The 17,654-nt window shown below is 49.7% G+C and overlaps 1 protein-coding gene across 2 annotated transcripts; it reads right to left on the minus strand.

Moving 5' to 3' along the window:
• Positions 1-13,265: 13,265 nt before the first annotated feature.
• LOC123051192 (protein ATAF2) lies at positions 13,266-17,279 on the minus strand. Of its 2 annotated transcripts, none has more exons than XM_044474001.1 (6): positions 17,115-17,279; positions 15,849-16,027; positions 15,220-15,467; positions 14,970-15,131; positions 14,274-14,598; positions 13,266-13,846 (listed from the first exon to the last, which is right to left on the minus strand). In XM_044474001.1, the coding sequence occupies exons 2-6, from the start codon at positions 16,018-16,020 to the stop codon at positions 13,575-13,577; spliced, it is 1,179 nt and encodes a 392-aa protein (XP_044329936.1). In that variant the 5' UTR covers positions 16,021-16,027; positions 17,115-17,279; the 3' UTR covers positions 13,266-13,574. The 2 variants fall into 2 exon arrangements, with proteins under 2 accessions (XP_044329936.1, XP_044329937.1); XM_044474002.1 differs by lacking the exon at positions 17,115-17,279 and adding an exon at positions 16,114-17,056.
• Between the last annotated feature and the right edge of the window lie 375 nt (positions 17,280-17,654).

Below are 17,654 nucleotides of genomic sequence, written 5' to 3' on the forward strand. Positions count from 1 at the left end.
GGATAGTTTTGCCACTCATCAGTTTGTTTCACAAAGATGGGCTTTAATGTTTTTGAGTTATGGATTCTCAACCTTTTTCACTTGGTCTACATATCACCCTACTCATGTCTACTGTTGTTTTTTATGCTGATTTTTTAATGGAGTTGTTAACTGCTGTCTTTTATGCTGATTTGCACATTTGATCACGCTTGAGGTGTTGTTTGGATAAGGGGAACATACAGATCGGGGTCTCCATAAGCCAGAAAAACGGCCTAAGCGTACAAAATCTTGTTTGGCTCCTCCAACCAACCCATGGATATAGGAAACTAGTTTCACAAAATCCCAGAATTCCGGGACAAATACAGATCGGAACTGCCCATCTCCGCCTCCGCCCTTTCCTGAACAACCAGATTGGCGCCAATTTTTCTTTTTGCGACTCACCTCCCGCCTTTTTCCATTGCCTATATAACAGGATTTTGTTGGCCGCATGGTGAGTTCTACACACAGATCGCACAGGCTGGCTGCGATCCCCGGCCACAGGCACTGGATGGAATACATCGCCTTTTGATCTGAACTTGACCATCTTCAATAGGACTGCACACCTCCATCGAGCTCTTGTTATCATCATCATCATCTTCCCGTCTTCAATCAGGATTCGTGGCTTCACCGATCCTACACGGTAAGATAAACTATCTAGAGTTACAAAATTCTGCAATACGAATTGTTTTTGTAAATGCGTTCATGCTACTGTTCATTGAATTAATTCTACTGGCAGCGAACCCTATTTTCCATACAACCCCTGATGATTTTATTTAGGCAATTGCTAGATTATACAAGATCCAACAACCTGGTAATTCCTAAATATGAATGTATGGCACATACGAGAATCAGGGTGCTCTATAAATGCACCATACATATTAAAATAATCCAACACCGAACAACAATAATATTTTCAATCAGTATATATATCCAAGTGCAGTAGTTAGTTTTTCATGAGAAGCATACAGTTTAAATCAAAGTATAAGGGTAATTTTGCATAAGTATCAATCATATATATCCATATTATATAGTGTATGGTAAGAGCTATGTGTCGTTGCCGAGCTGCCCTAGCCCTAGCTCTCCTCTCTCTCTCTCTCGCTTGGTTCCCTCTCGCTCGACGCCGTCGCTCACACGACAGAGGAAGAAGAAGATCAGAGAGGGAGGAAGAGGAGTGACACGGTGAGGTTTTTCCCGGCGCACGAACGCCAACACCACGAGCTCGTACTCGTTAAAACCCACGCCATTACAACAATCACCGCGACGGCTTTTATACCCGGACACGATTGGGCCACGACCCGCACTCCCGTGCCCACCACGCCACCTGGTTTGGCCCGCTCAGCGCGCGCGCACGACGCGCTCCCGCGCGCTCTCCGCGTCCAGCCCGCAACGAACCAGCGTGCCCGCCACGCCCATGACCTCCAACGGCTACCCCACGCACGCACTCATGTGGTGTTCACCCGCATGGACATGCCCATGCATCACGCGCACACACACATGCACGTCTACCCCGCGCCCCTGGCGCACCCGACGCGTCCTGCTCGCGCCCATACACGGGCCGGTCACATCCGGTGCACCATCGCGGCTTATTTGCCCTACACTACACCTCCCTAAGCCGCGCTCAGAGTAGGCCACCGTCTTCGACGCCGGCGTCCACCACCATCGCATGCTCCGCCACCGGCGCCTTCTTCATCAGCGGGGCACTCCCGCTTGAAGTGGCCGCGATCGCCGCATTTGTAGCAGCGCCCTCGCCGGTTGCCTCCGAAGCCCGATGCGTTGCTGCGCGCGTCGTCGTCGTTGTTCCACGCACCTCCCCGACGCCGCTCGCGCGCACGCCACTGTGCCGCGGTGTACTACAGCTGCCCGTCCACGCCCTCACCGCTTGCCTGTCCTCGCCGACGCAGCCGCTCGTCGAACGCCTTCAGGCGCCCGAGTGCGTCCTCGAAGAGCAGCGAGTTCAAGTCGCAGAACTGCTCCATTCCGGCGACCGCCGCATACAGCCGATCCAGGACGCAGTCCAGGAGTTTCTTCACCATCGCCGCGTCGTCGAGCGTCGCCCCAAGCCCGGTGTAGCGAGCCACCGTGCTGCTGATTTTCCCGGCGAACGCGTCCAGCGACTCGTCGCTCGCCATGCGCAGGAGCTCCCACTCCCCGCGCAACGTGCCTAGTCGCACCGCACGCACGCGATCTGCTCCGACGAACCGCGCCTTCAAGCTGCTCCTAATCTCCGCCGCGGTCTTCTTCGCGGCCACCTGCAGCAGAAGGTCGTCGGCGAGCGCCCGGAGTAGATAAGCCCTCGCCGGCTTGTCTTTCTTAGGGATCACCGCCGACGCCGCGTCCTCCGGCGGCACCACCGCCTCCCACAGCCCTGCGGCGTCCAGGTCGGCCTCCACCTTGATGGCCCAGGTGACGTAGTTCTCCCCCGTGAGCAGCGGCGCTGGATGCGCCACCGCGCCGCCCGATCCGCCACCGTACGGTACGATGGACATCGCCGGCACGCCCTGATCGCCACGAGGCTCTGATACCAAATGTCGTTGCCGAGCTGCCCTAGCCCTAGCTCTCCTCTCTCTCGCTTGGTTCCCTCTCGCTCGACGTCGTCGCTCACACGACAGAGGAAGAAGAAGATCAGAGAGGGAGGAAGAGGAGTGACATTGTTAAGTTTTTTCCCGGCGCACGAACGCCAACACCACGAGCTCATACGAAAGGTTTGATGGCCCCTTCAATTGTCAATAATGACGCTGTCCAAGGAAGAACCTTCCTCCCCAGACAGATTTTTGTGTTCGGCGGCTTCATACTACGGGCCAACTCGCTTGGCCGTCTGGAGCAGATCGATAGCTACGCCCCTGGCCACCAGGTTAGATTCGGAAGCTTGAACTACGTTGCGGACACCCGTGGAGACTCGATCTTCAATGGGTTTGAAACCGCAGCGATCGCTCCCCCTCGCCCCGAGGGATTCAAGCCCGTCAATATCGAATCATATGACGGCACAACCGATCCTGCCGTATGGCTCGAGGATTTTATTCTCCATATCCATATGGCTCGAGGAGATGACCTCCATGCCATTAAATACCTCCCACTAAAACTCAAAGGGCTAGCTCGACACTGGCTTAACAGTCTGCCTGAAAATTCTATCGGCAGCTGGGAGGACTTGGAAGAAGCCTTCCTGGACAACTTCCAAGGAACTTATGTCCGGCCACCAGACAGCGATGACTTAAGCCACATAGTTCAACAACCTGGAGAATCGGCAAGAAAATTTTGGACTAGGTTCCTAACCAAAAAGTACCAGATCGTTGACTGTCCGAATGCCGAGATCCTAGCAGCCTTCAAACACAGCATCCGTGACGAATGGCTAGCACGCCACCTCGGCCAAGAAAAGCCGAAGTCTATGGTAGCCCTTACGATGCTTATGACCTGCTTTTGTGCGGGTGAGGACAGCTGGCTGGCTCGTAGCAAAAACACAGCCAGCGAGGCAGGCCCCACTGAGGCCAAGAACAGCACCGGCAAGCTCCGGCGCAATAGACACAAACGCCGAAGCAATGGCGACAACACCGATGACACCACAGTCAATGCCGGATTCACTGGCTCCAAGCCCGGCCAACGGAAGAAGCCCTACAAAAGAAACAATGAAGGACCTTCCAGCCTGGACCGCATACTCGACCGTCCGTGCCAGATACACGGCACCCCAGATAAGCAAGCCAATCATACCAACAGGGATTGTTGGGTTTTCAAGCAGGCTGGCAAGTTAAATGCCTAAAACAAAGAAAAGGGATCACAAAGTGAGGACGAGGACGAAGAGCCGCGGCAGCCGAACTCTGGGGGGCAGAAGAAATTTCCCCATCAAGTCAAAACGGTGAACATGATATACGCTACACACATCCCCAAAAGGGAGCGTAAGCGAGCACTTAGGGACGTCTACGCGGTAGAGTCAGTCGCCCCAAAATTCAATCCGTGGTCGTCGTTCCCGATCACCTTCGATCGTCGAGACCACCCAACTAGTATCCGCCACAGCGGTTCAGCCGTACTAGTCCTTGACCCAATTATTGACGGGTTTCACCTAACACGAGTCCTGATGGACGGTGGTAGCAGCCTCAACCTGCTCTATCAAGACATAGTGCGGAAGATGGGCATTGACCCCTCACGAATCAAAGCAACAAAGACTATCTTTAAAGGAGTCATACCAGGCATAGAGGCCCGCTGTACGGGCTCAATCACGCTGGAAGTGGTCTTCGGTTCTCCGGACAACTTCCGAAGAGAGGAGTTAATCTTCGACATCGTCCCGTTCCGCAGCGGCTACCACACACAGCTCGGACGAAAAACGTTTGCTAGATTCAACATAGTGTCACACTATGCATATCTCAAACTCAAGATGCCCGGTCCACGCGGTGTCATAACAGTCAATGGCAATACGGAACGCTCCCTCCGAACAGAGGAGCACGCCGCCGCCCTAGCAGCAGAGGTACAGAGCGGCCTTCTCAAGCAGCACCTTAGTGCGGCTGTCGAGCCCCTGGACATCACTAAGGGGTTCCGGACTACACTGCAGCAGGATAGCGCGGCTCGTCAAGAGCTCCATTAGTAATTCGGCCTCCGTCCGAGTCCCGATGAAGTAGTGGCATTCGCACCACGCGTACATAATTACGCACTCAAAATCCCATGGACATCAACGGAGGCACAAGCTAACCCGGGATCTACAGTTCGGCTAGACCGATCCCGGACACACATACTTTCACCTTTTTCTTTTTGTTTCAGGTTCCTTTTCTCATGGGCCTGATCACCAGTCCCTTTGAAGGATCGGCATACAAAGGAGGCAAGCAGCATAGGTGTGTAGGGTAACCTCTATACATTCTCCTTGACGGTATTTCCACTTATTTCTCAGGACCCGCACGCTGCGCCCTCTTGATCCCGGCATGTTAAATAGCCTGGATGCTTATCGCACTATTTGTACAAGATACGCCTTGACGTATCCATCCAGTTACAATGAAAACGGTTTGCGACCCAGTTTATGTGGTTTTCGCTTCTTACTTCATTTTATTTAGATCCGCTTATCGGCTGCATCGGTACCCTTTTGTAGGTTTCATATTCGCCAGGGGCTACTTATCGCCCCACAGTACGGCAGCAAAGTTCGAACAGTTCTTATATATACGTTTGGCACCCTGAATTTAACATTATATGCATTGGCTCCGAATCATGTCTTTGGTCAATAGTTGGGTTGCCCGGCTCCTGTGCTTGCTACTCTACGTTCCGCTCTATCGGCTAGGGTAGTAAAGGGAGAACTACTGCGATTGTGCCCTGGCCTTGACCGGATGAGCACCTCAGTAGAGAAAGCCGAAAACTGACTGTCATGATACGGCGAGAGCCGGTCAGCTGTTCGAGGGTTATAAAATCGTTAGAGATTTTTTCCGCGTTATGCGACGGATCGGCACTTCCCGATCAGATGCTGACAGCACCCTGGCTTGGACCAGGGGCTGCGCACTTGCTTTATTATAAAACTCGTATGGCTAAGTGAGGGCGTTTAAGCCGCATAGTCCGATTGCCTTGTTCGTTGTGCTAAACAACTCCTTCAAAGGACCATATAATTGGATCAAGATTGTTTAGATTCCATCTCGAACACCTCCGTACTACCTACGCGAGGGCAGAAGCCGACGACTGGCCAACCCTCAGATTACAAACAACACGGCCGCACAGGAGGAAACAATTAAAGCATAACAAAATTACATTACAGGCTTTGTTTCCATAATACAAAGCAGGGACAAAACACGAATGTACTAATTCAAAAATAATGTCATGCCCGCATTGTGCTGCTACAAGTCGAGACCCTTCTATGACATCCGCAAAATATCTCTCGGGTGTGCGGTGCTCCTTGCCCTCCGGTGGCCCGCTGGCAGCTTCAACGGCGTTCATCTTGGCCCACCACATCTTGCAACGAGCAAAGGCCATACGGGCACCTTCAATACAGAGAGAGCGCTTGACGACGTCCAGCCACGGACAGGCTTCCACCAGCCGCCTCACGAGTCCGAAGTAGCTGCCGGGCATAGCTTCGGCTGGCCACAGCCGGATCATCAAATCCTTCATGGCTAGTTCGGCCACCCTGTGCAACTCCACCAGCTTCTTCAGCTGATCGGTGAAGGACACGGGATGCTCTGGCGTCGCATATTGCGACCAGAATAGCTTCTCCATAGAACCCCCTCCTTCGGCTCGGTAGAACTCCGCAGCGTCTGATACGCTGCATGGTAGATCCACAAAAGCTCCTGGGGAACTCCGAACACGGGTTAGTAAAAGGTACTGCTTCTCCGCATACTTGCTTTGCATCTTAAAAGCCTTACCCGCCGTGATCTTCTTGGCCTCCTGGATCTCCTGGAGAGCGGCTTGGGCCTCATTCAGTGCGGTCTCCGCGCTCTGACGAGCCTTGGTGAGCTCGGCCCCTCGAGCCGACGCATCATGCTCCAAAGTCTCACATTTTTTCACCGCATCCTGGAGCTCCTGGATTTCTTTGACCCGGGCCTCGAGCTTCTTACGGGTGGCTTGCTGCTGGACAACCTTCTCCTCGACCTCGCCCAGGGCCATCCTCAGGGCCACGACCGGCTCCTGCACATATTACGACACCACAGTCGATACACAGCGCATATGCTTTCCGAACACACCGCAAGTCATTACTCACCTTGCTTCTCCTGGAGCCGAACCTTAACTTCACCGAGCTCGCTCTCGGTCCGCTCCAGCCTCTGCCTCAGTTCAGAGACTTCGGCATCATGCGAGGTTGCGGCCAACATCGACGCCTGCTTATACATACATATCACGTTAGTCTCCTACAATAAAAGATTGATCCTCTGTCCGGTTTTTCTCGCCGAGCACCGGACAGTGTCTCAGGGGCTACTGACTACATGGGGTTTTTCTCTTTCTGTGATACTTACCTAGAAACCTGTCAACAGGTTGCTGCAGGCTTCGTTCAGTCCACTCTTGGCGGACTGAACCTTCTCGACCACCACACCCATAAGGACACGGTGCTTGTCCATAACGGAGGCGCCTCGTAGCACCTCCATCAGGTTATCCGGTGTCCCTGGATGGACAGGGGCCACCGGTGGAAGCGGCGCACCTCCCTCCTTCAAAGGAGGCCGCTTTTCTGACTCCGGATCTATATGGGTCTCCGGAATCGTATTCGGCTGAGGGCCGAGCTGGATGCGGCCCTCTTTGCCAGTCTCCATGGGGGTCGGCTCCCCCATGTGTCCGGCAGTGGAGGCTTCGCCTCGTGGTGCCTCCCGGACAGCGTCCTAGGCTCCTCCCCGGTTCGGAGTGGCCCTCCGGGATAACACTTCGGTGTCATCCTTGGCCCCGGGGGAATAAGCAGGCAGTGGCGAGATGCTCGCCATCTCCGACGGAGCCAACGAACCTCCAGACGAGGATCGTTGGATTAGGTCGCGGGCCGGACTGCAATGGTACAGTTAACTATGTCAAGATAATGGAGAGAAAGGGCCGGATGTGCTCACAAGCGAGCCATGTCACTTACGTTGCGGCCTGGGGCTTAGTGCGGGGGCGTCGTTCCGGACTGCTCTCAACGTCCCACGCGGTGTTGACCGCCGGGACGCCTTTCCCCTTCTTGGGTGTTTCCGCCTCTAGATGCGCCGAAGCCGCCCTCTTCTTCTTCTTCTCCTCTGGGGGAGGGTTGTTTTCTTCCTCCTCCTCCTCTTCCTCGTCGTTATCCTCAGGGACAAAGAATGAGCTTCGTCGTCTTCGGACGTTACGTCCGAAGTGCCCTTGCGACGGGGGCCACTCTTGGCCCCCTTTTCCTTCTTCTGGGCCATCTTCTCCAGCACCTTATATGGCGCCGGCACCAGCATCTTCGCTAGATGCGGGATGACTGGTTCTTCAGGCAGCGGAGCCGAACACTGGATCCACTTTGCCCTCTCCATCCAGTCCTGAAAAAGCAACAATAAAAGCTTAGGCGTCATCCTTGAAAACAAACAAGTGGAGAATGCATGGAAAACGACATACCTCGCTAGCGGGGTGTTCAGCGTCGTGTCCGCGATCTGAATCTGTGGCCGGCGGTTTCTCATTGCCCTTGAAGAGCAACTTCCATGCGCCTTCGTGTGTAGTCTCAAAGAGCCTCACCAGGGTCTGGTGCTTCTTCGGATTGAACTCCCACAGCGGGCGGCTTCGGCGCTGGCACGGAAGGACCCGGCGAACTAACATCACCTGGATCACATCAGCGAGCTTGACGCTCTTGGTTACCATACTCTGAACACGCGTCTGCAGCGCTATCAGCTCGTCAGGAGAACACCAGTCCGGACTCTTCTCGACCCAGGAGGTGAGTCGCATAGGAGGGCCAGAGCGGAATTCGGCAGCTGTGGCCTAGGTGGTGTCGCGTGGTTCCGTGATGTAGAACCACTGCTTCTGCCACTCCTTTACCGTATCCACAAAAGCGCCTTTGGGCCAGGAGATGTTGGACAATTTACTCACCATTGCCCCTGCACACTTCGCATGCTGGCCATCCACCACCTTCGGCTTCACGTTGAAGACTTTGAGCCACAGCCCGAAGTGGGGTTGGATGCGGAGGAAGGCCTCACACACGACGATAAACGCTGAGATGTTGAGGAAGGAATTTTGGGACAGGTCATGGAAATCTATCCCGTAATAATACATTAGCCCGCGGACGAAAGGGTGGAGTGGAAACCCTAGCCCGCAGAAGAAATGAGGGAGGAATACTACCCTCTCGTTGGGCTCCGGCGTGGGGACGATTTGTCCCTCGGCCGGCAAGCGGTGGGCGATTCCCTTCGCCAAATATCCGGCCGCCCGGAGCTCAGTAATGTCCTCCTCCTTGACGGAGGAGACCATCCATTTGCCCTGACCACCGGATCCGGACATGGTTGCTTGAGTGGAAAGGAGATGAGAATGCTGGAGCTCGAGATTGGAAAGGCGGAGACAGAAAGAGAGCGTGAGAAGAGGAAGAGGGAATCCTTATCCCCTTATAAAGGCAGCATATATTAAACGCCTCCTCACTCGCCTTAAGATCCGCCTATTCCCAAGGGCTGTATAGACGGCATGGTTGGGTCGCCCACGCCCGCATTGATGAGAATCCCGCAATAAGGGGACACGATCTCTGCTTTGACAAGACGTGCCAATAGCAACCGCGTCTCGAAACGTGGGATGGCAGATGAAAAACGGTTCGAAATTATGACCGGACGGACATGATGTTACGTTGCAGAAAGCTGTCAGCGGATGGAAGTCGTGTAAAAATATACTCTCTCTCTCTCTCTCTCTCTCTCTCTCTCTGCGGTTGTGTATGGTGTGTGTAACAGGTCCGGATACAATCATCGCATCCGAAGACTATCTTGGAGTTCGGAAAAAGGGGAACCCGCCTTGCAATGCTGAAGACAATCTGCGCGCCGGACTCCTCGTCATGGAAGCCAGGTTCAGGGGCTACTGAGGGAGTCCTGGACTAAGGGGTCCTCGGGCGTCCGACCTGTTATTCATTGGGCCGAACTGATGGGCTGTGAAGATATGAAGGCCGAAGACTATACCCGTGTCCGGATTGGACTCTCCTTGGCGTGGAAGGCAAGCTCGGCAACCGATTATGTAGATTCCCTCTTATGTAACCGACCCCATGTAACCCTAGATCTCTCCGGTATCTATAGAAACCGGAGAGCATAGTCCGGATAGGGGATACTCATTACCATATTCACATAGGCTAGACTTCTAGGGTTTGGCCATTACGATCTCGTGGTAGATCAACTCTTGTAATACTAATATTCATCAAGATCAATCAAGCAGGAAGTAGGGTATTACCTCCATAGAGAGGGCCCGAACCTGGGTAAACATCATGTCCCCCGTCTCCTGTTACCATCGATCCTAGATGCAGAGTTGGGACCCCCTACCCGAGATCCGCCGGTTTTGACACCAACAACGGCAGAGGCGGTGGGATGGGGAGGAGGGGAGAGAGGGCGGGGCGGGGCGGGGCGAGCGCGCCGGGCGGTCAGCGGCGACGGGGGAAACCCTAGCGGGAGGAGGGTCAGGCGGAGGGGTCGGGCCCGTCCCTCCTTCTGCCTCCTCCGATCTTTCTCTCGCATAATTCAGGGAAACGTTTCCCTCCGGACGACTGGCCGAGCGCTCGGCCGGTCGCCCCTGGCTCGCTCGCTCTGTCATGCGGGGGACAGGCTGGCACATGCGTCTGGTGGGCCTGCAACTTATCTCTTCCGCGCCGCATTTTTTTCTTTTTTTCTGGGCTTATTCTTCGTCTCCTCTTGTCACTTTTTCCTCTCGCTTTACCACCTCATGCATCTCAAACATCTCTCCCACAGATGCTACAACGGAATAGATATTTTGCTTTAACCGGTGGTAGATTTTGCTGGAAACAATCTTGACTTTTTTGTTGTATGGGTGATACAACCAGTTCTTTGTAACCCGCAAAGCTGCAAACGACACCTGAGAAAGCTAAAACCAACCATGAAAAAGTTCCAACCGGAGAAGGCAGAAGCAGGGGCCGGCCAGTGCTACAATCGTTGACAGAAAATGCTTCAACCATAGATGAAAAAATCATCAACCAGACATAGTGAAAAGGAAAAAACTACAACCGTTAACTAAAAAAGTTTCAACCGTAGATGCAAAAGTTTCAACAATGACACAGTGCAACAAAAAAATCTGCAACCGCTGACAAAAAAAGCTTCACTTGTAGATGCAAAAAGCTTCAACCGGGGATAGAAAAAAGCTTCCCGGAGGCTCGTGTTTTCACGAAAGCCACAACGGCCCAATGAACTGCTACATGAGTGCTTTTTTAGTTGTAAATATATACTAAAAAATATGCTGGAAACATATAACGATTTTACTTCCATAGTTTTCCGTTTTTGTTGTGAGCTTTTTTGCACAATGTGACATAGTTTTTTTGTTGTTGTTGTTGTTGTATAAGTACTGAAATTTATGCTACAAACATTCAACTATTTTTGCTTTGATTTTGTTTTTTGGTTTTTGTTGTGAAGTTTTACTGCAATGCTACATACGCAATACAATTTAACAACAAGTATAGATTTTCTGTGTACATTTTTGATTGAAACTATTGAGTACAGATAGCAGAGAGAAGTCACATCATCATTTGGATAGGCTCCACACATATGACAGCATGCAACCTCCACCGCATGGCCCGATCTCACATAGGAAAGCGACTTCTAGGTAGTGCAAGTGGACCAGCGTGCGTACAGAAGCCAAAAAAAAAAGGAAGGAACGACCAGCGCAGCTTTTATTCCACCACTTTAATCAGACGAATTAAAATAATCGGATCAACGGCTGGGGCGTGACCGGCCGAACTGTTCGGCCGGCGTGCCGACGCCCTATTACTCGCCCATAATTTACCTTCAAGAACAAAAGAGTCCGCACGACAGTGTCCAACCTGGTGGCGACCCAAGAGGTATACAGTAGCCATTTGTAGGAACTAGGACTCCCTGACAGCAACATCACAACTTGTCTACCTGTTTCCTGATGAGTGGGGTCGGTGGGGCCTGAATTAAGGAGAGAAAAAAGTACATACAGTCTTCTATATATTTTTATTTATTTGTTATGTAGAACCGACATGCAACATTTAGCCATGTGATGAACGATTCTCTTTTACGTGCAAGTATCTCACTCACCGGTAAAATAGAGAGACTATTAACAAATACACACCAGAATGACTAATAGATGGCTCAATTCTACCAATCTTACTAGACGAGATGCATAAGGCGGCAGTAAAGCACTGATATCACAAATTTACCAAGTTGTTTACTCCATAGAGTATAACTGATTCAAGACCCAGTAAGCATTATATTCCTGATGAAACTGAGTTGTGCTTTTGTGTTGCAGATTCCGATTCATGCTTTTGGGTTGGAAGCACCTCAGCTTTTAAGTTTCGTGAACCTTCAAACCTCTTGTATATCTAGGACATACATGAATTTGTTTGCAGGTTTACACAGTAGATATCTAATGCTCCATGTGTAAGCCAAGATGGCATGTCAGCACTACACATGGTTATAAATTGGTATGTATGGTTGTTGAACTATGTTGAATCATATGCACCGATCCTGTTATTTAAGAGCACAACACTGGAACAAAAACATTGCCCTCTCTTCTTTAGAATCTAAAGAACATCAAGATGGACACACCTCTTTTCTTATTTAGGAGCAAGATGTTACATGCTCTATGACATTTAAGAAGTAGCCTGCAAGGTGTTCCTCTAGCAACACAACTGAACACATGGCATGTCGATATGTTAGGATTAGGAAGTGTCGGGACTCGGTTTCATGCTGAATTGGATAATCAACCACCATTTCTGTTTGGTCTTTCATTACATCAAGCTTCAAGGTCCAAGGATGAAGATATCTATGGGTAAGTCAAGATCTTATTCCCAAGATGTTGACCAACCACAAGTTGGCTATGTCTCTCCACCAGTAGGCCAGGCGTAGTTGTGTCAAAAAAAAGGGCAGCCGGGTGCACGTAGCTCCCGCTTGCGCAGGGTCCGGGGAAGGGTCCGACCATTTTGGGTATGTAGGACGCAATGTTTCCCTGCATTTCTGTAAAAGGTTGGATTCGAACCCGTGACCTAAACTACAAGGCAACAGCTTTACCGCTGCGCCAAGGCTCCCCTTCAGTTGTGTCCAAATACCAAAAAATAAACCATAGGTTCAAGGCCAGAATTCAGGCAAATTAAACCACGGGGTGTTCAAATAAAACTAATATTTGCATGATTGTCAGATTCAGCATGTTGCTACGTTCAATGCCGACCTACCTATGGAGCCTACCTTTGCACGGTTGTAATGACAGGTCTATTTCTGAATTAATACACAACACCTTTTAAAAAATGTCTTTTTGGAGGTGACTATGTGGCACCACTAGGAACTGCAGGAAGCAAAACAGATATTTGCTTTACCGTGCTAGCATCATCGGCCTGACACGGCCCACCACCAGCGCATTGAGGGCCAGCACGACAGCATCCCACGCCGGGAGTAAAGCAGTCACATCGCAAATTTACCAAGTTGCTGGCTCCATAGAGCTAACAGATTCAGGAGGCAATGATTCCTGCTGAAACCGACTAATTACCCACCTTCAGTTCTCATTCTGACATGTAGCTAGCTTTCATCAGAACAGAAGATTGCGAAGTATTTATCAGTTAGTATCACTTAGTAAAAAGGTGAAATTACATTGCTCAAAAGTTTACAACAGAATTCACGAATGAGAGGGGTTGCTGAGAATCGGAAACTGCAACCTAACTCATTGCACTGAACAAAGATAAGAATCAATAACAGAACTGGCATTATCGATCAAACAATATAAGTGGCTGAACAGAATCATCAGTGTCATGACATAGTGCCTCACACTATATGAACAACTATAGCTGAAAAAATTTCCAGAGTTCGTATGAAGTGTTTTCTCATGCTGCTTTGGAACATGCCCTCGTTCTGCCAGAAGATCCATAACAGTTTGTTCACGTGACCGGCCAAGGTCCGAATACCATGGCATGGTATATCCTATGTTACACAGCTCAAGAGGAAAACTTGACTTGCCTATGTCCCATCCTGTACAAAATAGGTGAAATGCTATGCAGGGGACTAGAATGATCCCAAGCAGCAGTACTTCTTTCCTATCTTTCCAAGTTTACCGATAGATCGACTTCTCTGGGGAGACGTGGTGCTTCCATGCGAGCTGCCAGAACTATTTGAATGGCTTTGTTCTACATGGCTGTTCTGAGAACAGGAAGACGCGGGAGGATGGTGATCCAGACACTGCTCGCTCGAATGTTGATCTCTTTCAGAATCTGACACTGCCTTTTCCAGTGATGTTCCAGCCACCATGGCACCATTATCATGGTTGTGAACAAACCCTGTAAGTACAGATGCATTAACTTCACTTGTCAGCAAACTATTGTACAGACAGGGGAAAGAAATAACAGAGGGTCTTATCTATAGTACTGTAACTGTCTAGACTTGAGTTAACGAACATCCAGTTACATATTACTGTTATAATCTCAATAACTAATAGCATTGACAAATGAACCCCAGCCCTCCCAGTAGAAAAATGCCACACAGTGGGACTAACTGTAATTGCCAAACTGGCTTTGTTGAAAGTTCCATAGACTCATTCATCATGTGGGTCCATTACAGTGGGACTTCATAGTTGCAAAATTTAACTGTTCTAGGTTTCCAAAAGATTCTTCATGTGGCTACACTTACAAAGTTTTGGGAACGTACTACACGAGGATCTAAAGCAACCTCTTAAATTCAAAACAAGTGAGACAAATGTCATCTTACCTTGTTCTGGTGGACTGATAACCATGCAATCAGATTTAGTAGGTCCAGCTATGTTATGATTGCAGTCCTGATGTACTTCTCTAGTTGTGTTTTGGTCATTCAAAAGCTCCCTCAGTAATGCATCAGAGTCAAAGTACTCTTCAGACCGTCTACTTGAAAATTCGGAAGTCGATGCAGAGCCATCTGAGCTTAATAGATCTTTCATTTCTATGTAGTCCTCATTAGCAAGAGCATTCACAAAATCTACGCCATCTGCAGCACTATAATCTTCATAAATGTCTTTTCCTTCTCTGGAAGAGCTATTTTGCTTGCTTGAAGATACAATCTGGCATATGTAAATTGAGGGATTCATCAAGATTACAGGTCAAACTAACATAAATGACATACCATCTGGTTTATATTGCCGCAAACTAGTAAGCAGTGAATGACAAGAAGATGAATAACCTGATAAGCTACATTTTTTCCTATGGTTCTTGAATGAATCCAAGAATTTGCAAGACTGATTCTTCAAATAAGGAGGTGCTTTACAATAAGAGGATCCCGGGGAACTATTTTCCATTTTACAATGACAAACCAGCAAAGAGTTTAAACAATCCAGACCACATAATTTACCCTAGCATAAGGACAAACAGAGAGCAGGTGGTACTGCAAATGCTAAACATGGCTACATTGTATAACAAAGAAATTATGATATACCTTTGAGTTTACCGCAACATTCTGCTCTTCCATGTCAGCAAGATATTGAAGATAAGATTCCAAGTGATCATTAGGAGCATTAGTACTCAGAGATAGCAGTTCATCTTCAGTATTTAACTTTTTGCTCCCCTGCATGAATATTGTACACAAAGACTTGTACTCCTGTCAGGAAAACCGAATGCATCAGTCATCAACCCTGGTTGATAGGTAGGTATCTGTGTGTAACTTTTGATCAGGGAGAAAAATGTACCTGTGGTACATTAGCATCATCATTCTGTTCTACCTGATATTCATGCATCAACCACTGAGTTCTCTTACCAGATGGTGCTTCGCCTTCATAAAACTCCAGACTAAATTTCACACCAGCAGTAGATTTACTTGTTGGTATTCTGAGAACATCTATGCACTTCCAGTATCCACCTTTTGCCTTTCTAATATCTGACTCGCCATTGCCATAGGGCTGCTGATCATCTGACTGGTTCAGGTACCATATGTTCCCTGTAAGATGAGTTATCTTTGTCATGTATCTAGTAGCAAATCAATTAGAATTAGCACAGATTATAAGGCAAACACATGGATGTCAGAAAGGGGAAATAATACCTAGTCTCACACAACCAGAGAATTCACCAAATCAAATATTCAAACTACATGCTAACAAGTTTGGACAACGTAGTAAGTTGCTGCTTTAGGCTAGAGACTTATCAGCTATGTGCATTTTATCCACAAGTGTCTAAAACGACTGGATTAAGAAAATCAAACCACAACTACAATATAATCATTCTCACAGAAGAAAGTACAACATAAGGAATAACAACATGAATTCAGACCTGCAGGAGTATTTACAGCACCACAAACATATCATAATTATTATCTACTAACCAGGGGAGGAATCCCGTGGATGAATGAGAGTAAGGTCCATGCCCACAAGTACGTTCTCTGGCAGGGAGTCGTCGGCCTTCCTCTCTGCCAAGAATCGCACAAGTTCCTCATCGCTCCAAGAATCGCTGATACTGTAGTTCATTTCTGTTGGTGTACCAAGTGGAGGACACATGATTGTCCTGGAAAAGATGTCCAGCTTCAGCAAGGAGCTATAAAAAGAAACACATGCTATCTCTAGCAAACACGCAATGTGGCAACATTATACCATGCCTAAAATGGCCTGAATTCCTAGTGCTGTAGGAAATTAATTCGCTCACATTTCCTTCAGATGAAATGATGATGTTCCATTGCAAAAGTGTGAACAATACAGCGCTTCCAGTGAGTGAGCAAATTGAACACTATCAGTCAAAACAAACACAAACTCACAAAGTCCAGCACCATCACAGCAAAGGTTTCATTTATCAGGGCCCAGAGTAATACTCCCTCTGTAAAGAAATATTAATACGGAGGGAGTACAATTCAACTTTGGTAGCAGAAATATTCAGACAGTGATCCTGAGATGAAAGGTGACAGAACAATCTACACCCGTACTGCAATTTGTTGCTAGAACAAACCTACAGCATTCATGGGAGCCAGTGTTGGTTGGAGTAAACTCAGAGGGACAGAGAGGCTAGAACAGAGCACGCACAGGCATGCACTTTATTTTCTTTATCACAGTACATTTACGCGGAGAAGAAACAAATACTACAATTATGATCCTTCCGCAAAGACGGACGAAATCAGACATTCAGAGAACAGCCAGCAGGTCCAAGAACGCCCAAGAATCATCCGAGCGAGCCATTCAGATGAACCCAGGCAAAAATCGAGGATGACTCGAACAGAAGCAGAGCAAAATGGCCCTGTTCTCTTCCCCGCATGACGCCAGGCGAAAATCTCCTCTAAACAAACCGTGCGGTAGGAGGCAAACCCTACGGATGAACACGCCCAAATCGAAGGGCGCCGCTGCGGATGAACGCGCAAACCCACGCAGGGAGCCAAGAATCGCCCCCCGAACGACCCGCTCCCTGAACGGCGCCGAATCAAGAACCCGAACCCCGCCCCGGACCAGACGCACGCGCGTGACACTCGCCGCCGAAGCCGCCCCGACTACAAATCCCGCCCCTGAACCCCGAACAGGAGCGGCTAAACCACGCGAGAATGGGCGGATCCGCCCCGAAGCGGGAGGGGGGAAGGGAGGAGTGCGGGCGGGCGGGAGGATTCGCTTACCCGGAATCGAAGCGCGGCGACGCGGGTGGCTTGGCCTGCGGCAGGACGGCGGTGGTGGCGGCGGTGGCGGTGGCTGGCGTCTGCCGGAGTGGGGGGCGAAGCGGGCGAGAGGGACGCGTGCCAGTGTACCAGCGGTTCAGGTAGGCGTGGGCGGCCGCGTGGGCGAAAGCGTCACTTATTATATCCCCGTGGGCAAGACTCCCTCGTTGACTGGTGCCATTTGTCCCTCTGCCAGGTGGGCCGGGGCGGCATCTGCACGAGGAGACACGTGTCTCCCCTCGTGTGCGCACCAACTGATGGGTGGGGCCCGCATGTCATTGGACAAGCATTTCACATGTGTGCAAAGTTGTATGAGGGAATGACAGAGGTTTTGGCAAAAGAAAAGTCTATGCTTCAAAAAGACTTTTTCTAATGGCATCGTGGAGCACTCATATTATTATTTTTTGTTCGCACATCCATAAATGCCATTTCATCAATGTTTCTTTTTTTTTTTTGGATTTTACTGTTCATGCCATGTGCATGTGAGCTCGAGACTAGAAG

Source organism: Triticum aestivum, chromosome 2D, assembly GCF_018294505.1.
Source record: "Triticum aestivum cultivar Chinese Spring chromosome 2D, IWGSC CS RefSeq v2.1, whole genome shotgun sequence".
In the NCBI taxonomy this organism is placed as follows: domain Eukaryota; kingdom Viridiplantae; phylum Streptophyta; class Magnoliopsida; order Poales; family Poaceae; genus Triticum; species Triticum aestivum.